We start from the raw sequence: 19,556 nt of genomic DNA, 5'->3' as shown, positions 1-19,556 counted from the left end.
GGAGAAATAGAGAGAAGTTGCCGCAGCTGAGTGTGTGATTGGGGAGGTAGAGAGTTGAGACCTGTTCGCTCAGCTTATATACTTGGAAATTGATTGATATCGGGCTGAGATGGGACACAAAGATGGATAATGAGATCGGCCCATTAAAGAGGCAGACCTCTTAATCAATTTACAAAGACATGCAGTTTTCTACTATCTCTTTATAAATAAAACGACCGCCTCTGTCAATCAAATTTAGGAGATAGACAATTTTCTACTGTCTTTGTAAACAAAACGACTGTCTCTAAAAACCCTTAGGTATTTCAGGAAACTGGCGTATTGTGTGATCGTCTCCATTAATAAAATTAGCCTGTCTAAAATCCTTTTTGTGGTAGTGATATAAATAAGGGGATGCCTCCCCTAATGTGACATCCCGTGTACACCAAAATCCACAACTTATATGCAGGGTTGGATGATGGAGGATTTTGTTTTTGTTTTTGTTTTTGTTTGTTTGTTTGTTTTTTTTTTGCGAGCTGATGGAGGGGTTTAGAAGGCTGCTTCCACATCCCGCCCAAAGCCTGCTTACAACCTAGCTAGTGATCAGAAAGAGCATCGCTACATAGCAAAATCAGTCCTTGGTCGAGAGAGACAAATTTGTAATTAAGTTGGTGACACTACTAAAAATGATTTTAGGAGATAAGGGACGTGGGTGGAATAGGGTGCCGCGTTCGTTAATCTTGGCACACGCTCGGGGAGGAACACCCGCCTCTGTTAATCTTTAAAGGAAGCCGTCGTTTTAAGGACACCACCTCTGTTAATGCTCCATTAACGGCGCGCGGAAGCAAAAGATCATAGACTCAGCGCATCTGGTGCGGGTCTTTCCCTGCTAACAGCGAAGTATGCTTTCTCGATCGGAAGCACAGGCAGGATCGGACTAGGAGTAGTTTAAACTTATCCCAATTGTTACTCAAAGGGTGCACTATACGATGGTTGACCCGTTGACCGGATCGCAGCGTTTTGGTGAAACCATGAAAAGGGGCCGGGGTTTCTCGGTATGGAGTCAATTACATCCAGCCGCGGCACCGCACAGCTCGTAAGCTTTAAGCATCCAAGGTGGCTTGCACGAGCGTCTTCGGAAATTCCAGTAAGTATGCAGTTCATCGCCTGCAGATCACTGCGAACCCAAGCAATTGACTGACTTCAATACCAAACTTGGTTAACTTGACAGACAGACATGTGTGTGAGAATTCTACGAGCGCTCCAGCTTGTAGAATTCAAAGGTCCATTTCAGGAAAACAAAACCATAAGAAAAAAGGAAAATGTTGAACGTTAAAGCGCAAGCAAGCAAGAGTCTCTAGGCAAGTTTAACCTGTAGCTCAAAACGAATATAGTCCAAAGATCCTGAGGAATCTTCAAGTGAACACAAAGTGATAGGTGGGCATTAAGGTGCTTGTAAGATACTACTGTTGATGCCAACAGGGGTCTGGATCACACACAGCAAGGGCTAGCACGCCCGCGGTCGATACACACGACCTTCAGTGCAGCAAGGAACCGGTCTATAGAGACCGCAAGAAATGTGCCATCTTTTGACACTTGATATCGGTCATAATAACTGGAAAATAAGTCATAGATTGTCATTTGTGACACTAAGTTGACGAAAAATGAAATGTCAAAAGAGCACGTGGAGGTTGTCCTAGGACCAGCAAGGCCATCTAGAACGCCGCCAAATCTCGCCGGGAGACGTGATGGACAACAAGGTAGAGACAAAAGGGGGTACAATGTTGTAGTAGATGTGTTTTTTACGATTGGAAGATGAGATCCACAATCGGCCGTAGTCCTCTCATATATAGAGAGAGGGATGGTCTTATTCCAGTAGAAAATAAGTCCAAAAGGCGTTCTCCAAGTTTCCCATGTCCAAAATAGGTCCAAAACCGATTTGAAAACCAAACCGACTCAGAACAACCGTCAAAGTTAGCTTAGCTGACTCCCAAGTCAGCTAAGCCAATTTCCACAGGCCTGAGCGCTGTGGCTCGGCCCGCAACAGGGGGTAGTCGGCTAAGCTGACTTGGGCTAGGCAAGCCGGCTAGGCCAACTTGGCGAGTCGGTCAAGCCGACTTTGGCTGGCCAGGCACGGTTTCCTCCTTTTTTGCTCAATCCTTTCGTTGTTTGTCGCGCCAATCAATTTCCAATACTTCCATGTCCCCGTTCGCTTCGCTGAAAAAACAAGCCAAAACATTGTTCCGGCTGCTTTGTTGTGAGAGAAAAATACTGTTCTGGCTGAAAAAACAAGCTAAAAAGTACGGATTATAAGACAAGCGAACAGGACCCATGAGGCTAGGAACTTATTGGAGATGCCCATACTTATATGAGATACAGTTTGGTCTAGATCATGTCAATATCCGAGGTGGTCCGAAAATTCGATATTTTGAATTTCAAAACATGGGAAATTAGAGTAAAATTATGATACTCTAAATAATTTCAAATAGAAAACTTATCCATTATAAAGTTATAGAGCTTGTTGAGATCTACAACTTTGATTCAAAGTTTGAATTTATCCAACTTCAGATGTAAAAGTTATGTTTTTTTAGTGACAACTAATTTTAGTGGGGGCATCTTAAACCTCTTTATCTTTTAATCAATTTACAGAAGCGGCAAATTTAAGAAGTCCAACTTTGTTAATAGCCATTTGAAGAAGTGTACACTTTAAAAGTCTGGCCTCTAAAATTGATTAACAAAGCCATCATTTTTAAGAGGCGGCTTTGGAGATTCCAACTTGCATTATATTTGAATAACAGTCCGGTCTGTGAGACATTAATTAGAGGAATCACACCACACTTTGTGTATGATGGATTGTCCATCTTGCAATATGTTGATGATACAATCCTTTTATTGACCTTGATTTGTAGCATGCTAAGAGTATGAAATTGTTCTCAATGTTTCTAAAAATTAATTTCCACAAAAGTGAGATATTCTGCTATGGTGACGCAAATCATTATGATCGGGAATATACTCTACTTTTTTGTTGTGAAATGGGATCATATCTGTTCTGGTACTTAGGCCAGTGTTAGTGGATAGTTTCATGGTGTTGTTTCCAAGAGTGCCATGTCATATAGAATGAAATGAAACTTGGATGAAACACCCTTCCTCAATGCAAAGTTTCTTTCTAGAGTTTCATAGGCATTTAATTCTATGACTCATAGAGAGTTGGTAATCGTGTCAAGAGAGTTTTATCTAAATGAAACTCATGTCTTCTCTCTCTTCTTAAATACACTGCCATGTCATCAAAAATACCTATGCGACAACCTATTTAATGCAAATGAAACTCTCACTGAGACTGGCCTTAGGCATCCCAATGCACCACCACAAACTCTGCAATGCAGATTGGATGTAATTGAGGAAACATTTAGACATAAACTAAGTACTTGGAAGGCAAACATATGTCCTACGGGGGCTGACTTTTTTTTTTTACTAAAGTTAGTCCAAAGTAGCCTACCTATGTTTATGATGATGTACTTTTTTGAAATCCGAAAAGGTGTTCTAAAGAAATTTGATTTCTATCGATCAAGCTTCTTTTGGCAAGGCAATATAATAATGAGAAACAGAAATACTTCCTTGCCAAGTGGGATATTCTTTGTCACCGCAGAGATCAACGTGGTCTAGGTATAACAGATATCTTGATTAAAAATAAACATCTTCTCAGTAAATGGTTATTTGAACTACTTAATTAAGAAGGAACCTGATAGATCTTATACAGAAATAAATATTTGAGTTCAAAATATTTATCATAGGTTCATATTAAACCTGGTAATTCTCATTTTTGGAAAGGTCTTTTAAAGGTTAGGGAAGACTTTCTGGGTGTGGAACCTTCAAAATAGGAGATGTTTAACAAACTAGATTCTGGGAGGATAATGGGTGGGCTCTAAGTCCCTTGATGAACAATTTACTTGCATGTATAACATAGTCAATGGCCCCATGTTATAGTAGCGCATGTTATGGACCAGGTGTCACTGAATATATCTTTTTGAAGAGCTTTACTTAGTGGGGATAAATTGACCGTTCGGCCGATAAAAAAAATTGACCGTTTCGCATAAAAGAGCTTTACTTATTGGGGATAAATTGACCGTTCGGCCGATAATTTTTTTTTTGACCATTTGGCATAATCTAGTAGCTAAAATTGCTAATATTTAGCTTCGCAATATGAAGGACTTCTTTTCCAAGGATCTATTTAGACATGGTATTTTTTTAGTACGATCTATGTACCATTATCTGGTTCCCCTTTCATGAATACAATAATTTGGAAGCTGAAACTCCCCTTGAAGATAAAGATCTTCCTTTGGTATCTTTAAAGGTGGGTGACTTTTAGTAAAGGATAACTTAGATAAAATAAATTAGCATGGGAGTCAAAAATGTTGTTTCTATGATTGCAATGAAACAATAAAACATGCTAAGACTATCTGGCCTATAATCTGCATAGCTATTGGATTAACCCCTCCTGGGTCCATATCTCATATCAGTACCGGAGACCGGCTTTTTGCCGAGTGCCACGTGGTTTGCCGAGTGTTTTTTTTCGGGCACTTGGCAAAGACGACTTTGCCGAGTGTTTTTTTTTGACACTCGGCAAAGAGGCTCTTTGCCGAGTGTTTTTTTTAACACTCGGCAAATAGTCTCTTTGCCGAGTGTTTTTTTTTGACACTCGGCAAAGAGCTTCTTTGCCGAGTGTTTTTTTTGACTTTGCCGAGTGTCAGGCACTCGGCAAAGTTGGCTTTGCCGTCACTGTTTTTGGCGAGTGCTGTTCACCGAGTGTTACACTCGGCGAACCATTTGCCGAGTGTTTTATGTATTTTGCCGAGTGTTTCGGACACTCGGCAAACTACAGGAGTCCGGTAGTGTATGTTTGGGAATTGGTTGACTGGTTTCAGGAATAGTGAACGAAAACTGATCGTTGTGGGTGTCGCTGCTTTTTTGGGGCTATTTGGTGTACACGGAATGTTTTTTTTTTGTTTTTAAAAGGAAATGATTTATTTATTTTATTCCATGCTACCTTCATGGGAATATACTGGTTGCGGTTTAGGACCCTTTTGCAGTGTGAGGATGCAAAGGTGACCATCCAATTTGAGCAATAAAAGACTTTGCTTATAAACTCATTTTCGCATATGGTCATTTAATGGTCTCTAGAAAACCTCAAAAATAAAAAAATTTATGATTTCAAGGAACTGAAACCACGACCTAGCTATCATTCAACAATAGTATACCTCTCCGCCACTACACCACACACTCATTTATCACTATATATAATATGCTATCTTTTTATATTAATATTTTGTAATCTATATTTTGGCTAATAAATGAACTGAAATGGAAATATTTTTAACTAGAAAGTCTTAAATCTTATCACGCACTAAAAGTTTGGCATAGGATGTATCTCCATCCAAGATTGTTTAAAAAATCAAAAATTTGAATATCAAAATATGTGAATTTGAAATAAATATTTGAGACTCTAAATGACTTCAAATGAAAAACTTATCAACATCAAACATGTAGCCCAGGTTGTCCACTACAACTTTGGTATTAACTATGTGAACATTCAAGGTCATTTAGGAATTCTAAATTTTAAATTTGAAAATGTAAACTTAACATATATTTGGGACTCTAAACGACTTCAAATAAAAAAAATTGAACTACAAAGTTGTAGACTGAATTGGGAACTGTAACTTTCACATAGACCATGTTAACATCTGAGATTGTTTGATAATTGTAAATTTCAAATTTCAAAATCTATGAATTTACAACAATATTCTGGGACCTAAACAGTTTCAGTTCAAAAACTTTTCAACTACAAAGATGTAGATTGCGTCGAGAGCTACAATTTTGATATAGAGTTTGTCTTCACCCGATTTCTTATGAAAAAGTTATAAATTATTTTTTGATGCAATTATTTATAGAGACGGATATCTAAGACGCTCGCCTCCGTAAATCGAATTGAGGAGATGGACGCTTAGAACAACCACCTTCGAAAATCATCGATTAATGGATCTTGTTCATCTTAAGATGTCACCCTCTGAAAATCAATTTATAGAGACGAACATCCTAAGACAACTGCCTTCCTTAATCGCCTTATTAGGACATTCGCCTCTGTAGATGATTTTTGGAGATGGGGATCTTCCTAGAGCCCTTTTGACAATTTACGGAGGTGATCGCCAGGTTTGCCCACCTCCAAATTAATTTGACCCTGTCTTCTAAAATCAGTTTTCTAGTAGTGAACTTGGTTGTGTGCATCACAGACGCCAGAAACATTTTCTATTTTCTATAAAAATGAATGCTATGAATATTGATAATTTGTATTGAGTTTATATTGAGTTTATGTAGAGTGCATGATGGTTCGAATCTCAAATAATCCTAGAGATAGAGATTGGAACTAATCCCATCCTACATAACAACCCGATTCTTTCAGATCCATGCCATATACCAAGAATGAAGCCGGCCAGCCGCAACTGCAAACATCTTCTTGCCAATATAATTCGGTCAAATACTATTATTCGTTGGGATTATTCTGACAGGGTTTTATTGACACGTTCATTTGATTTGGAAATTTTAGACGTAAAACTAGTTGCCAGGTTTATAAGTAACACAGAGTTCCGCGAGTCATCAGTTGATCACTGCGAACCCAAGCCATTGACTTGCTTTAATCTCTGCGAACCCAAGCAGTTGATCACTGCGAGTCATCAGTTGCCAGGTTTATTGACTTGCTTTAACCTTCAGTACCATCTTGGACATATATGTGTGTGAGACATCGTAGAAAAGTTGTACGAGCTTCCCAAATAGTATGATTCAAAGCTCCATTTCAGAAAAAAAAAAACTTGAAACTATAAGCAATAAGGAAAAGGTTGAAGGTTAAAGCGCAAGCAAGCAGCAAGTCGCTAGGCAAGTTAAGCCTGTGGCAAAAAACAAATTAGTCCAAGAGATCACTAGGAATCAAGTTAACACATGGTGGGCATGCATCAAGGTGACAGTAAGATATTGCAACCATGGACTACCGCAGGGACTATAAATAACCATGGAACCTCCTATTAGCTTTCATCATCTCATATTTCCTCTCCTCCGTAGCTACTAGCTAGCCATGGCTACTTGTAAGCTCTTAGCTGTTAGCATCACTGTCCTGCTAAGCATTGGATTAACCAATGCTATTAGGGTGGTAAACCATGCCACAGCTGATGCCCAAGGCAGCGGCGGGGGTGGGGGTGGGGGAACCGGAAATGCTTATGGCTCTGGCTATGGGTCTGGGTCTGGCTATGCCTCCAGTGGTTCCTATGACAGCAATACATATGATAGCGGAGCTAGTGAGGGCTCTGGCTATGGCTCTCCAGGTCCAGCCCCACCAATCAGTTCTGGCTATGGCTCTCCAGGTCCAGCCCCAATCAGTGTCGATGGCCCCACCGGCGTTGCTGACGGGGGCCCATTCGGTAGCTTCACATCTGCTAGCGCAGCTGGTGAGGGCACTGGCAGTGGTGGATGGGAAGGTTATGACCCATCCGCGTCGGGGTATGGAGCAGGGGGTGCGACTGGCTCAGGCCATGGCGACTCTGGTGGCCTTTATGGTAATGGGGCTTCCAATGCAAATGGAAGTGGTGGTGGCGGTGGCTCTGGAGGAAGTTTCGGCAATGGTGTGGGGAGTGGTCATGGATCAGGAAGTGGGGAAGGCTCCGGTTATAACAACGGACCATATGGTAACAGCAACGCAAACAGCCGTGGCAGCGGAGGTGGAGGCGGTGGTGGCCGCGACGGTGGGTTTGGCCATGGTTCTGGTGGTGGTTCAGGTAGCAGTAATGGCTCTCCATGGAACTACCGTTATGGTCCATGGCAGTGGGACAACAGCTATGGTGGCAACAACGGACATCCTTAAAATGTCATTTATTTGGAACAATGTCAGCCTCCAAGGAGACACATATATATATAGTGTCGCTCCATCATGATTGAGCTAATGTTTTCTTCAAATAAACCGTGTCTTTTTTGTTAGTTATACAACTTTAGTTATGGGTTGTACTAATTAACAATCTGGCCACGTTATGATGCATGCTTGCGGCTGATGTGTCAAAGCGTGCATGTTTTGGTTGTAATTTATTAATCGTACAATATGAATTCTTTGCTTTCATCAAGAAGTAATGGATTTGGTTTCTTGATAAATGCGCATCATTTCTTCTTATGTTCATGGTTTGCCTGATACGTGGAAAGCTCGTTGTTAGCACCTAGCACCTAAATGTCCAGGATTTTTTTTTTGTATTTTAATTGGAAATTACGTGCAGTCTAATGGAGAATATATTGAGGTTTTTAATGTCTCTCCTAACATTCCATCTACGGTGATTTTTGTCTCAGCCAAAACTAGTGCAAACAACATAACTATCCAGTTTGTCTCTTATCCATTTCTTTCATTGTTGTATTGCTGACGTCGAATTGGGTCACACACCAGTAAGGGCTAGCATGCATGAGGTCACACAAGACATTGATTGCAGTGAGAACGCAGCGAATTGACAAAACTGACCGACGAGCCGGTTAGCCCGATATTGAGCCCGTTCTTCGCTTGGTAGACTCCTGAAGTCCTGAACACCTACCGAAAAGACCCGTCGGGGAGGAGCACGTGGAGGTTGTCCCAGGGTTGACAAGGCCACCTAGAACACCACAAAATCTCGTGGGGAGATGTGACGAACAACAAGGCAAAGAGAGAGTTAGGGCAAAGGGGGTTGTGTTTTTTATGATTAAAAGTTGGAATACTCAATCTATCATTGATCCTTTCGTTTATATAGAGGGGGTGGTCTTATCCCAATAGAAAACAAGTCCCAAACGAAATCTCAAGTTTCCCACGTGCAAAATAGATCCAAAACCGATTTAAAAATATATTGGTTTGGACAAGGATAGGAAAACCGGCCATCACGGTTCCCAAGCCGGCCTCGCAGATTTTCTCAGGCCAGGCACAGTGCCCGGCTGAGCACTAACATGAAACTGGCCTGTTTTGGGACTAAAACCGGCCTGGCTGCTGGTTCAAGCACGGCTGGCGCCATCTCCTTCCTTTTTTTTTTTTGCTTTGTTCTTTGAATTTTGTTGCACCAAATATTTTCCAACATGTTCTTGATATTAGAAATTTGATGGTGTAACCCAATTTCCATGCCGACACATTTTTTTGGTGTCAACATATGCCCCCTGTTTTAGGTGAAATATTTACATGAACCTAAAAACATAAAAGCACATAGAGCGATGTCCAACACATCGGCTATCTAGCATCTAAGGGCCATGTCTACATCGGCTATATTTGTTCTAAGGGCGATACATGTATCGGCCATTATTTGTTGAGCACTCTAGGTGCTTCTTGCTAAACACTTGGAAAATATTTTTTCAAGAGTAAAGTCCACTGGCGATCCTTTAACTTGCACAGCTGTGTCAAGCCGGTCCCCAAACTCGCAAAAAGGGCGTTTCAGTGCCTAAACGTTGTTTGGGTTTCACTGTAGTCCAATCAGGCGCCTAGCCACGCGTCATTTTTTGCAAGGAAGCCCTTGGCTGATGTAGTACCTCTCATTTCTCCCCCATTTCATCCACGACTGTTCGTGTACCTCGGCGCTGGAGGTAATTCCATGGCTCGGGACGACGGAGGTGATCGACGGCGTTAGTTGGTGGTCGAAGGCTAGAGAAGTGGTGCACGGGTCGAAGCCAACCACGCTGGAGGTGTCCGCATCGGCTTGTTGGGAGGATGCCACTGCGATTGCGAGGGAAAGCGGAAGGACTACCGTCGTACGGTGAGTTCATCATTGCAACCAACATCTAGGGTTATGGATATTCATCTGCATTTTAGTGTTTTTTAGACGAAAGAATAGATTTTGTTTGGTGGATTGTCAATTTGGTGCGATTTGTTAGGGTTTTCCATCGATTGGTGTAGTCTACTGATTTCTGGTAATAATGTAGGTCCTGAACATAGCGATTCATTCACGATTGAGTTACACCATGGGGGTTTCTTTGTTGGGTTTGGTAATCTTCGATCTTATGTTGATGAGAAAGTTAACTGGTTCGACTAGATTGAGTCTGATACATGGTATGTAGTATGGTTTAAGGATTTCTTTGAGGAACTTGGTTATGAGAGTGGCAAACATCAAGTTCTATTGGTTGCTACCAGGGTTAGATTTTAGTGATGGGCTCAGGGTGACTGAATCAGATAGAGATACTAATGCAATGGTCAGTGTAGTTCACAAGGTCAAAATTTTGGTTGTCTATGTTGATCATGAAGACAATATGAACAATGTGGACTGGGATGATATTGTTACCAATCCTGTTAATGAGCTACCAAAGGTATTGAGTCCACACAAAGTTGTGTATGTTGACAAGAACCCAGCAGAGAAGTTACCTGTGATCTTTACTGATTTGAACAAAGGCAGAGTAGACCAAACTAGATCAAGAAAAGAACCTGATGATGCCAGTGGGTACAACAAGATTTTTTTGACAGTGGCTCTGAAATCAGTGATGGGGATGAAGATCTTTTCGAGGATGCTATTGATGTGATTGTGCCAGAGGTTAAAGGGAAGAAGAAGAAGGCCAAGGGTAGCCCAGCTGAAGGCTATTGAGATCAGAGTACCTACTGCAGTAGATGATGATGCAGACATAGAGGATGATGGCCTGGATCTTCCTGAGTCTGATGGTGAAGGAGAAGTGAGAATGAGATTCAATTCTTGGAATCAAGAGGACATGAATAACCCAGCTTTCTCTGTTGGGCTTGTCTTCCCTTCAGTTGAGAGTGTCAGACAAGCAATTATAGAGTACTCTGTTAGGAACAGAGTGGAAATCAAGCTTCCTAGGAATGATAAGAAAAGAGTAAGGGCTCATTGTGCAGATGGTTGCCCCTAGAATCTATATGCATCTTGGGATAGCAGAGTGAACTCTTGTGTGGTGAAGACATATTATGGAAGCCATAACTACCGGAAAGAGTGGGTTTTGAGGAGGTGCACCTCTAGATGGCTGGCAGATAAGTACATAGATTCTTTCAGAACCAATGGGAAGATGAGCATTACCAGTTTTGGTATAGTCATTCAAAAGGACTGGAATTTGACACCTTCCATGGTCACATCAATCAAATCATGAAAGGTAAAGTTCAATGCCCGTTGATAAGTAGCACCCGCATTCTTCAATCAAAATATCATCACAACCCACTTAAAGAGACCAACAAACCCAAGACATATGAAGGTCGTTTTGGACATGTCCCATTCGGCCATAAAAATATAATTGTAGCTGGTGTTACCGTCAAGAAAATTGATAACCCGATGTCACGAAATATTATTAATTAGCATATCGGCAATAGGCATGGGATATTCATCTTTCGGAGTAGCTCTATTTAGTTCTCTGAAATCAACACTCCTAAAACATTCTCACCTAGGTCAAGCTACTAGTTCATACCCCCTTTATAGTACGGTCAAAGGAAAACAAAGTTCTAGACTACTCTAAGTGTCTCTCAATTCTAAACGACCTTAGAACTAATTCATCCTTAACCTCGTTGTCCATCCTTTGAAACCAAAATGATTTTCATCGATAGGGGCATGAAAACCATTTATTGCTCAAACAATCACCATTATTCGTGACCTAACTTAAATTACTTCTGCAAAACACACTTTAATCACAATAATATTGTGTAGACATTAATCACAGAAACTCACTTAGGGCCCAGATGCTTTTACGGAGCTTGGCCCTTGCGACGAGCTCCAACGAGAACTAGGGGAAAGTGTGAGCTTCTCGATACATTGGTAAAAATACTGGAGTCGTCGACAGGAGCTTGCATCTCTATCTCATTTAAAGCTTCAACATTTAATTTGTATACCTAGGTTGTGTGCTTTCATTTCTAGTTTAGTTCACTAAGCTAGTTGATAGGATTGAATCTAAGTTGCATAATTCTTGTGTTAGAGATGGCAACACACTTAGTAAAACTTTAGTTTCAAATCTAGAACCTAGTTTGCATAATACTTTATTGCATAGGTTTTGATAAGTGAAATTTAAAGACCATAGTTTAGAGTAGAAGTTTTAAGTTGTCTAATTCATCCTCTCTTAGACGTCACGTTCGATTAAGTGTCCACCCCGTATAATAAAGATGAAAACAGGAGGAAGCTTAGCTCTCCTTGAGTTTCGATGGATGGGAGAGCGTTGTGTTATAAAATCGCTAGTTTCGTATGTTGGCCTGCGGCGCGCGGAAGCAAAAGATCGGAGACTCAGCGCAGCTGCTGCCGGTGTTTGGTCTTTCCCTGGGGTAACAGCGATGTAAACCATATATGCATGCTTGATGGGTACGTATGGAACGCCTAGATTGTATGGCCGTGCGCGTTCTCGGAAGCAGAGGTGAGTAGTTTAAACTTATCCCAATTGTTACTCAAATAATGCACTACTACACTACAGTTATGGATGACCGCATCTCAGCGTTTTGGTGAAACCTTGAAAAGGTGTTTCTCGGTACGGATTCAATTACATCATCCAGTCGCCGCAACTCACAGCTCGTAAGCTTTATGCATTTAACGTGGCTTGCGAGCTGCTTCGGAGATTCGAGTAAGCAATGCATGCATTTGGCCATGAGTAAGAATCCGATCAGCTGTGAGAATTTGAATGCTGTGAATATCTGATAATTCGTATTGAATCCCAAGCAATCCTACGTAGAGATAGGGATAGAAACTACTCACATCCTACATAACCGGATTCTTTCAGTCCCATTCCATATACCAAGAATACAGCCGGCCAGCTGCCAGTGCCGGCCCTAGGGGTAGGGCACGAGGTGCGACGGCCGAGGGCTCAAGTGGATAGCAGGTTCTATAGTCTATTAGGCATTAGCAAACTAACGAGAAGAGAGACATAGAACTGGTCAGGCGGTCCAAAAAGACAACATCGTCATTTCTTTCCTAGTTTTCTTTCCCCACAACCCTTGGATAGAGAGGAGGCGAGGAGTCACGTTGCACACAGCACACTCTGATTGTGAGTTCGCGACGTGTGCCTTACACACGCAGAGATAGCGAGCCGTGCCGCCGCGAAGAGATAGACTACGGGAGACACGGACACGGCGCGCGAGGACGACGACCAGGCAGGGCTCCACGATGACGACATCTTGATTCTTGGTTTCTTACGAATTACGATCACCGATCAGTTGTTTAGGCCCAAGGTATTTTTTCCTTTTTATTTTTAATCTAAATTAATTATTTGTATAGTATTTTAGACTTCTAGTACTTTGTATTCATATAATCATATTTTTCTTCTAATTTATGTGTTAGAATTTTAGAATGTTACCTAAGAAACATTTGTCATGGGTGAGAAAAGAAAACGAATATATTACTTTTTTAATCTATATTGTTCCTCGATAATTATCATACATCTACAAATATATTGCTTAATCTACATTGTTCCTCAGTAATTATCAGACATGTTAAATTAAAAATATGTTATTGAATTTGCTTTCGTTTTACAAGTAAAATTAGCGTCTATATATTATAAGATTTTATACATGGTCAAGAGGGACCATTACGACAAGATCGCCAGAGGGCCCTGAAAATTCTAGGACCGGCACTGCCAGCTGCAAACAACTTCTTACCCAAATATATAGAATTCCGTCAGATACTGTTTTTTTATTGACATGTTCATTTGATTTGGGAATTTGAGATGAAAAATTCAGTCACCATGTTAGCGACGAGTCAACGTCTGCAGATCACTGCGAACCCAAGCAATTGACTGACTTCAATACCAACTTTGATTAATTTGACAGACATACATGTCTGTGACATCATAGAAAAATTCTACGAGCTTTCCAACTTGTATAATCCAAAGCCACATTTCAGAAATTAAAAAAAAAAACTTGAAACCATGCATAAGCAAAAAGGAAAAAGTTGAAGGTTAAAGCGCAAGCAAACAGCTAGTCTCAAATCTCTAGGCAAGTTTAGCATGTGGCTCAAAACGAATTAGTTCAAAGATCTTGAGGAATCTAAGTTAACACAAGGTGATTAGTGGGCATTAAGGTGATCGTAATGCATTGCCGCCGATACTATAAATTGTCAGCCCATAAGATCACCGGCTCAGGTGAGTCGATCACTCACAAATCTTGCCGAGCACCCGCTTGTGGTGCCGAGCACTCACTAGCTATGCCGACCACGAACAAGTGTTGTCCGGCCATACCTATGGCTAGAGATAGAAGAAGAGGAAGAACAGAGCACACACACAGCACCAGCGTTGGCTGGAGCCCTGTATAGGAGATGGCAAAACTAAACTTTCTTTGTTGAGTTGTAGTGGCAAACTATATGTACAACTCTATTCATCTAGTCCTAGTACAGCTGCCCTGCTGCAACAATGATTAGGTAACACAGCAAGACTGACTTCTGCGTCTGTCCCTGCATGTGGCTATAGTCCGGCAGGTGAGCCGTTCGACGTCTACCTCTACAGCGGCTACAGTACCATAGCAGGGAGTCTTTTCGGTGCCGCCTTCCCTTGTTGTGTGTTCACACAAGGAAGCAGTAGATCATCTAACAATTCTTCCCCTAATCCTACTGCTATCCCTTGTACCCCTCCATGCCGATCATCTCCTTCAGCTCCGTGAGTCGAAGACGTCCGAGCGGCTTGGTGAGGACGTCCGCGTGTTGCCGACCAGTTTCGACGAACTCGATGATGATCTGCCCTCCATCGTCACAGTCCCTGAGGAAGTAGAACTTCACATCGATGTGTTTGCTCCAGTCGTGCAGAACCGGATTCTTCGCGAGGGCGATGGCGGGCTGGTTATCCACCATCAGTGCTGGTGGGTGAGCTTCTACGTTGGTCAGCTCGTCCAGCAGCCGGCGCAGCCACACAACTTGGCACGCTGCTGTGGCCACCGCTACGTACTCTGCCTCGCACGTAGATAGCGCGCACCACCTTCTGTTTCAGCGACAGCCATGAAATTGGAGCCGACCCAAGGAAGACGAGCACACCAGAGGTGCTCCGTCGTCCGTCGATGTCCCCCGCCATGTCTGCATCGCTGAACACAGTGAGCTGTAGCCTACTCCCGCCGGTCTTGGGAAAAATGATCCCCTGATCCATCGTCCCCTTGACGTAGCCTAGTAGCCGCTTCACCGTAGCCCAGTGATCCTCTCTAGGATCTTCCACGAAGCGACTGACGTAGACCACGACGAACGCAATGTCCGGTCTCGTGTGGACTAGGTAGCGCAGACCATCGATGATGGTCTGGTAGAGTATTGCATCCACCTTTGCCATGGTGCTGGCCTTTGTTAGCTTCAGTCGCTCCTCCGTCGGAGTCACACATGGCTTGCACTCAGCCATGCCGCTCGGCTCCAACAGCTTCAAGGAATATGTGCTCTGACCGAGCATGAGTTCCTCCTTCCCCTGTCTTACCTTGATGCCGAGGTAGTAGGAGAGTGCACCGAGATCGCTCATTCGAAAACGAGCCGCCATCTTGTGTTTGAAGCTGTTGATGTCCTCCATGTGCGCGCTGGTGACGATCAAGTCATCCACATACACGCCGACGACGAGCTCCTCCTTCCCCCATTGCCACGTGTAGAGCACATGTTCGGTTGTGCACCACTGGAACCCAAGCTTACCTAGCGTGGCGTCAAGCTTGGCGTTCCATGCTCGTGGGGCCTACCGCAGCACGTAGAGCACCTTGCGTAGTCGGAGCACCCTGTGCTCCTCTCCCTTGATGGCAAAACCTGGAGATTGCCTGACGAAGACCGTCTCTGCCAGCTCGCCATTGAGGAAGGCCGATTTAACATCCAAGTGATGGACGCGCCAGTCCTTTGCTGCTGCCAAGGCTAGTAGCAAATGGATAGACTCCATGCATGCTACTGGCGCAAAGACTTCCTCGAAGTCTATACCCTCATGCTGAACAAAGCCTTGGGCGATGAGGCACGCCTTGTGCTTGACAATGGCGCCCAGCTCGTCCCGCTTGACCTAGTACATCCACTTCAGGCTGATTGGATGGCATCCTGGAGGTGGATCGATGAGCTTCCATGTCTTGTTTTCCTCGATCGCCTTCATCTTCTCCAGCATTGCCCGTCGCCAGTTTCCATCACGCTCGGCCAACGTGAACGTGGGTGGTTCCTTTGCACTGACGAGCAGCAGCTCTTGGTCATTGAGCAGCCGACCAGCCAGTCCTAAGGGCCCTGTGCCACCGACGATGTTATCCAGCCTGTGGAATCGCACCTCCTCACCTTCGTGTAAGGCATCCATGAACTCAGTAATGTTACTTGGAGGTGAGGTGAACTCAATTGGTATCAATGGAGTTTGTTGTTCTGCCTGAGTGCTCAACACAGCACCTGGAGTGCTCAGCACCCCAGTTGTAGTGCTCGACACTACTCCTAGACAGCTCGTCACCACTCCTGGAGTGGTCTGCACCCCTCCTGGAGTGCTCGGCACACGTCTTGCAGTGGTCGGCACCACTACAAGATCCCTCGGCTCCACCACGGGAGTGCTCGGCACCCGTCCTGGAGTGGTCGCCACCACTATAGAACCTCCCGAAACCACTTCTAGCGTGTTCGGCATCCCTCCAGGAGTGCTTGGCACTCCTCTCGGAGTGCTCATCATCCCTCCCGAAGTGCTCGGCACTGCCCCAGGAGTGCTCGGCTCTGCCGCTAGAGTGCTTGGCACCTCTTCCCCAGCATCTCCACCACTGTGGATGACCAGGTGCTCAACGATGAGGGTGCTGGTGAAGCCACCAGCTTCCCCTATACTTGGACTGTTCCAGTCCCAAGCCGCCTTCTCGTCGAACACGATGTTGCGAGACAAGCACCTTATCTCCGCATGGGTCATAGAGCCAGTACGCCTTGGTACCCTTCGCGTAGCCTAAGAACACCATCGGTGTGCTCCTGTCCTCTAGCTTGGTGAGGATCGACTTCGTCTTCCTGATGTGGCCGACACAACCGAATGTCTGAAGGAAAGACACGCTTAGCTTGCGCCCATACCATGCTTCAAACAACATCTTGCCCATTAGCGCCTTGGTCGGTGCATGGTTGAGGATGAATACCGCTGTGGTCGCCGCCTCACCCCAGAACCTTGCTAACATGTCTTTGGCCTTCATCATGGATCGAGCCATGCCGACTATCGTCTGGTTCTGCCTCTCCACCATGCCATTCTATTGTGGCGAGTACGGCGCGGTGTGGTGTCGCACCACACCCTAATCCACGCAGTACGCAGCGAACTCCACCGAAGTGAATTCGCCACTGCGATCAGTCCTCAATACGTGGAGCTTCTTGCCACTCTTGGCCTCCGTGCGCATCTTGAACTTCTTGATCGCTGCCACCGCTTCGTCCTTGATCATCAGGAGTTGCAGCCACATGTAGCGACTGTAATCATCCATGAGCAGGAGGAAGTACCGCCGACCACCATTTGTAGCTAGCGTGATCGGCCCGTAGAGGTCGCCATGGACGAGCTCGAGAGCTTTCTTCGCGCGATACTTGGCCGCCTTTGGGAATGGTAGCCTCCTCTACTTCCTAGCCAGGCAGCTATCACACAGCTCTCCTCCGTGCTTGATGTGGGGTAGCCCTCGAACCATCTTCTCTAGCCGACCAAGCGCATCAAAGCTAAGATGTCCAAACCGGGCATGCCACAGCCATGGTTCCTCGGTGTGCCTTGCCGCCAGACACACCGGTTGCACTACCTTCAGGTCGAGCAGGTACAACTGGTTCTGGGACCTTTTCACCTTGGCCAGAAGTCATTGCTCCTGGTCTATGATCCTAAGGACTCTGTCCTTGATCAGTACCTCGCTACCGCTCTCATCCAGCTGACCAATGTTGATGATGCTTGAACGTAGCTGTGGGATGTAATATACATCTGTTAGCATGTGGTGCTCCCCATTTTGGCACCTAAAGATGATGGTGATGCGCCCTTGGATTGCCACCCTTAAGCCATCACCAAACTTCATCGTACCGGTAACATCGCCATCAAGCTCGGAGAAGGCTGCCTTGGAACCTGTCATGTAGTTACTGGCACCAGAGTCTAGATACCACCGCTACTCCTGGTCAGTGCCCACACGTTCGAGGTGGACTTGGGCACGTGGTTCGTCAAGGTTGACAGCCTTTAGGGCCTTCCTAGGTCCTTCCATCGTCGTCGCCTCTACCTTCTCCTCGACCTCAATGTCGTGTAGTGCATAGAACATCGCCATTAGGATAGTGGCCTCATCATCATCATCAGCTTACGCTAGATGAGCCTCAACCTTCTTCTCCTACTTGTGATTTGGGCAATCCCGTGCCCAATGGCTCGTCTTCCCGTAGTGTTGGCAGGCGTTGGGGTCAACCTGCTTCTTCTTCTTCTCCGAAGAAGCCTTATCATGGCGATTGCCATCGCCACCGTGGCTGGAGGTGGCTACCTTCCCGAAGTTCCTCCGAGCAGCCCACTCCTCCTCTGCCAGCAGTAGTTTGCCGCTATCCTTCGTTACTATCGCCTGCTCTAGGCGCTCGTCCACCACTCGTAGATGGCCTATTACATCCTCAATGGTGAGGGTGGACAAGTCCAACATCATCTCTATGGAGAGAGCGATCTAGATGTACTTTGCTGGCACAGAGTGGAGGTACTTGGAGACCACCTTCTCTTCGTCGATGGTGATGCCGTGGCTATTCAGCTTGCTGATGAGTGTCTGCAGGTGGAGGGAGAAATCCTCCACCGTTTCACCATCCTTGAACTTGAGGTTGGCGTACTCCTGCTTCAGAAGCTGGGCCATCGCCTTCTTTGTGTGGTCGGAACCGACATGCATCGCCTCAATGGCCTCCCACACCTCCTTAGCAGAGCTCTTCACCCCCAATGGCTCCCTGTACTCCATCGGTACAACAGCGAGGATAGCCTCCAATGCTGACATGTCATCTTTCTCATTGTTGGTGCCCTTGTCAATAGTATTCCAGAGCCGTCGGGCGCTGAGCTTGACTTTCATGGTCACCGACCGCTCTCCATAGTTGGTGCGATTCAGCGTCGACCAACTGGTGCCGCTGACCTCCCGCACCATGCGAACAACGACCTCCTGTCGTGGTTGGGTAGCCACAGCAATGCCACTGTTATCGCCCATCTCCGAACTGTTCATCATCGCCAGCGGTTAGTCAGACGACGGCGCTTGTACGGCTTTGATACCACTTGTCAGCCCATAGGATCACCGGCTCAGGTGAGTCAACCACTCACCAGTCTTGCTGAGCACCCGCTAGTGGTACCGATCACTCACTATTTATGCCGACCATGAACAAGAGTTGTTCGACCACACAAACTATGGCTAGAGATAGAAGAAGAGGGAGAACAGAGCATACACACACAACACCAGCATTGGCCAGAGCCCTATATAGGAGATGGCAAAACTGAACTCTCTTTGTTGAGTTGCAGTGGCAAACTATATATACAACTCTATCCATCTAGTGCTAGTACAGCTGCCCTGCTGCAATAGTGACTAGATAACACAGCGGGACTGACTTCTGCGCCTATCCCTACATGTGGCTATAGTTCGGCAGGTGAGCCATTTAGCGCCTGCCTCTACAGCGACTACAGTACCACAGTAGGGAGCCTTTTTGGCGCCGTCTTCCCTTGCTGTGTGTTCACATAAGGAAGCATTAGATAATCTAACA

The 19,556-nt window shown here is 44.8% G+C and overlaps 1 protein-coding gene and 1 pseudogene across 1 annotated transcript; both read left to right on the top strand.

Moving 5' to 3' along the window:
- The first annotated feature begins 7,096 nt into the window (after positions 1-7,096).
- LOC136487886 (glycine-rich cell wall structural protein 2-like) lies at positions 7,097-8,115 on the top strand. The gene has a single exon (XM_066484987.1). It carries the CDS (start codon positions 7,097-7,099, stop codon positions 7,877-7,879), a length of 783 nt encoding a protein of 260 aa, XP_066341084.1. The 3' UTR covers positions 7,880-8,115.
- Positions 8,116-9,715: 1,600 nt separating this feature from the next.
- LOC136459294 (uncharacterized) lies at positions 9,716-11,094 on the top strand (annotated as a pseudogene).
- The last annotated feature ends 8,462 nt before the right edge of the window (positions 11,095-19,556 follow it).

The sequence above is a fragment of the Miscanthus floridulus genome, chromosome 1 (genome assembly GCF_019320115.1).
Source record: "Miscanthus floridulus cultivar M001 chromosome 1, ASM1932011v1, whole genome shotgun sequence".
Classification (NCBI taxonomy): domain Eukaryota; kingdom Viridiplantae; phylum Streptophyta; class Magnoliopsida; order Poales; family Poaceae; genus Miscanthus; species Miscanthus floridulus.
Note: the sequence above shows the minus strand (reverse complement) of the source record. Positions and strands in the feature narration are given on the sequence as shown.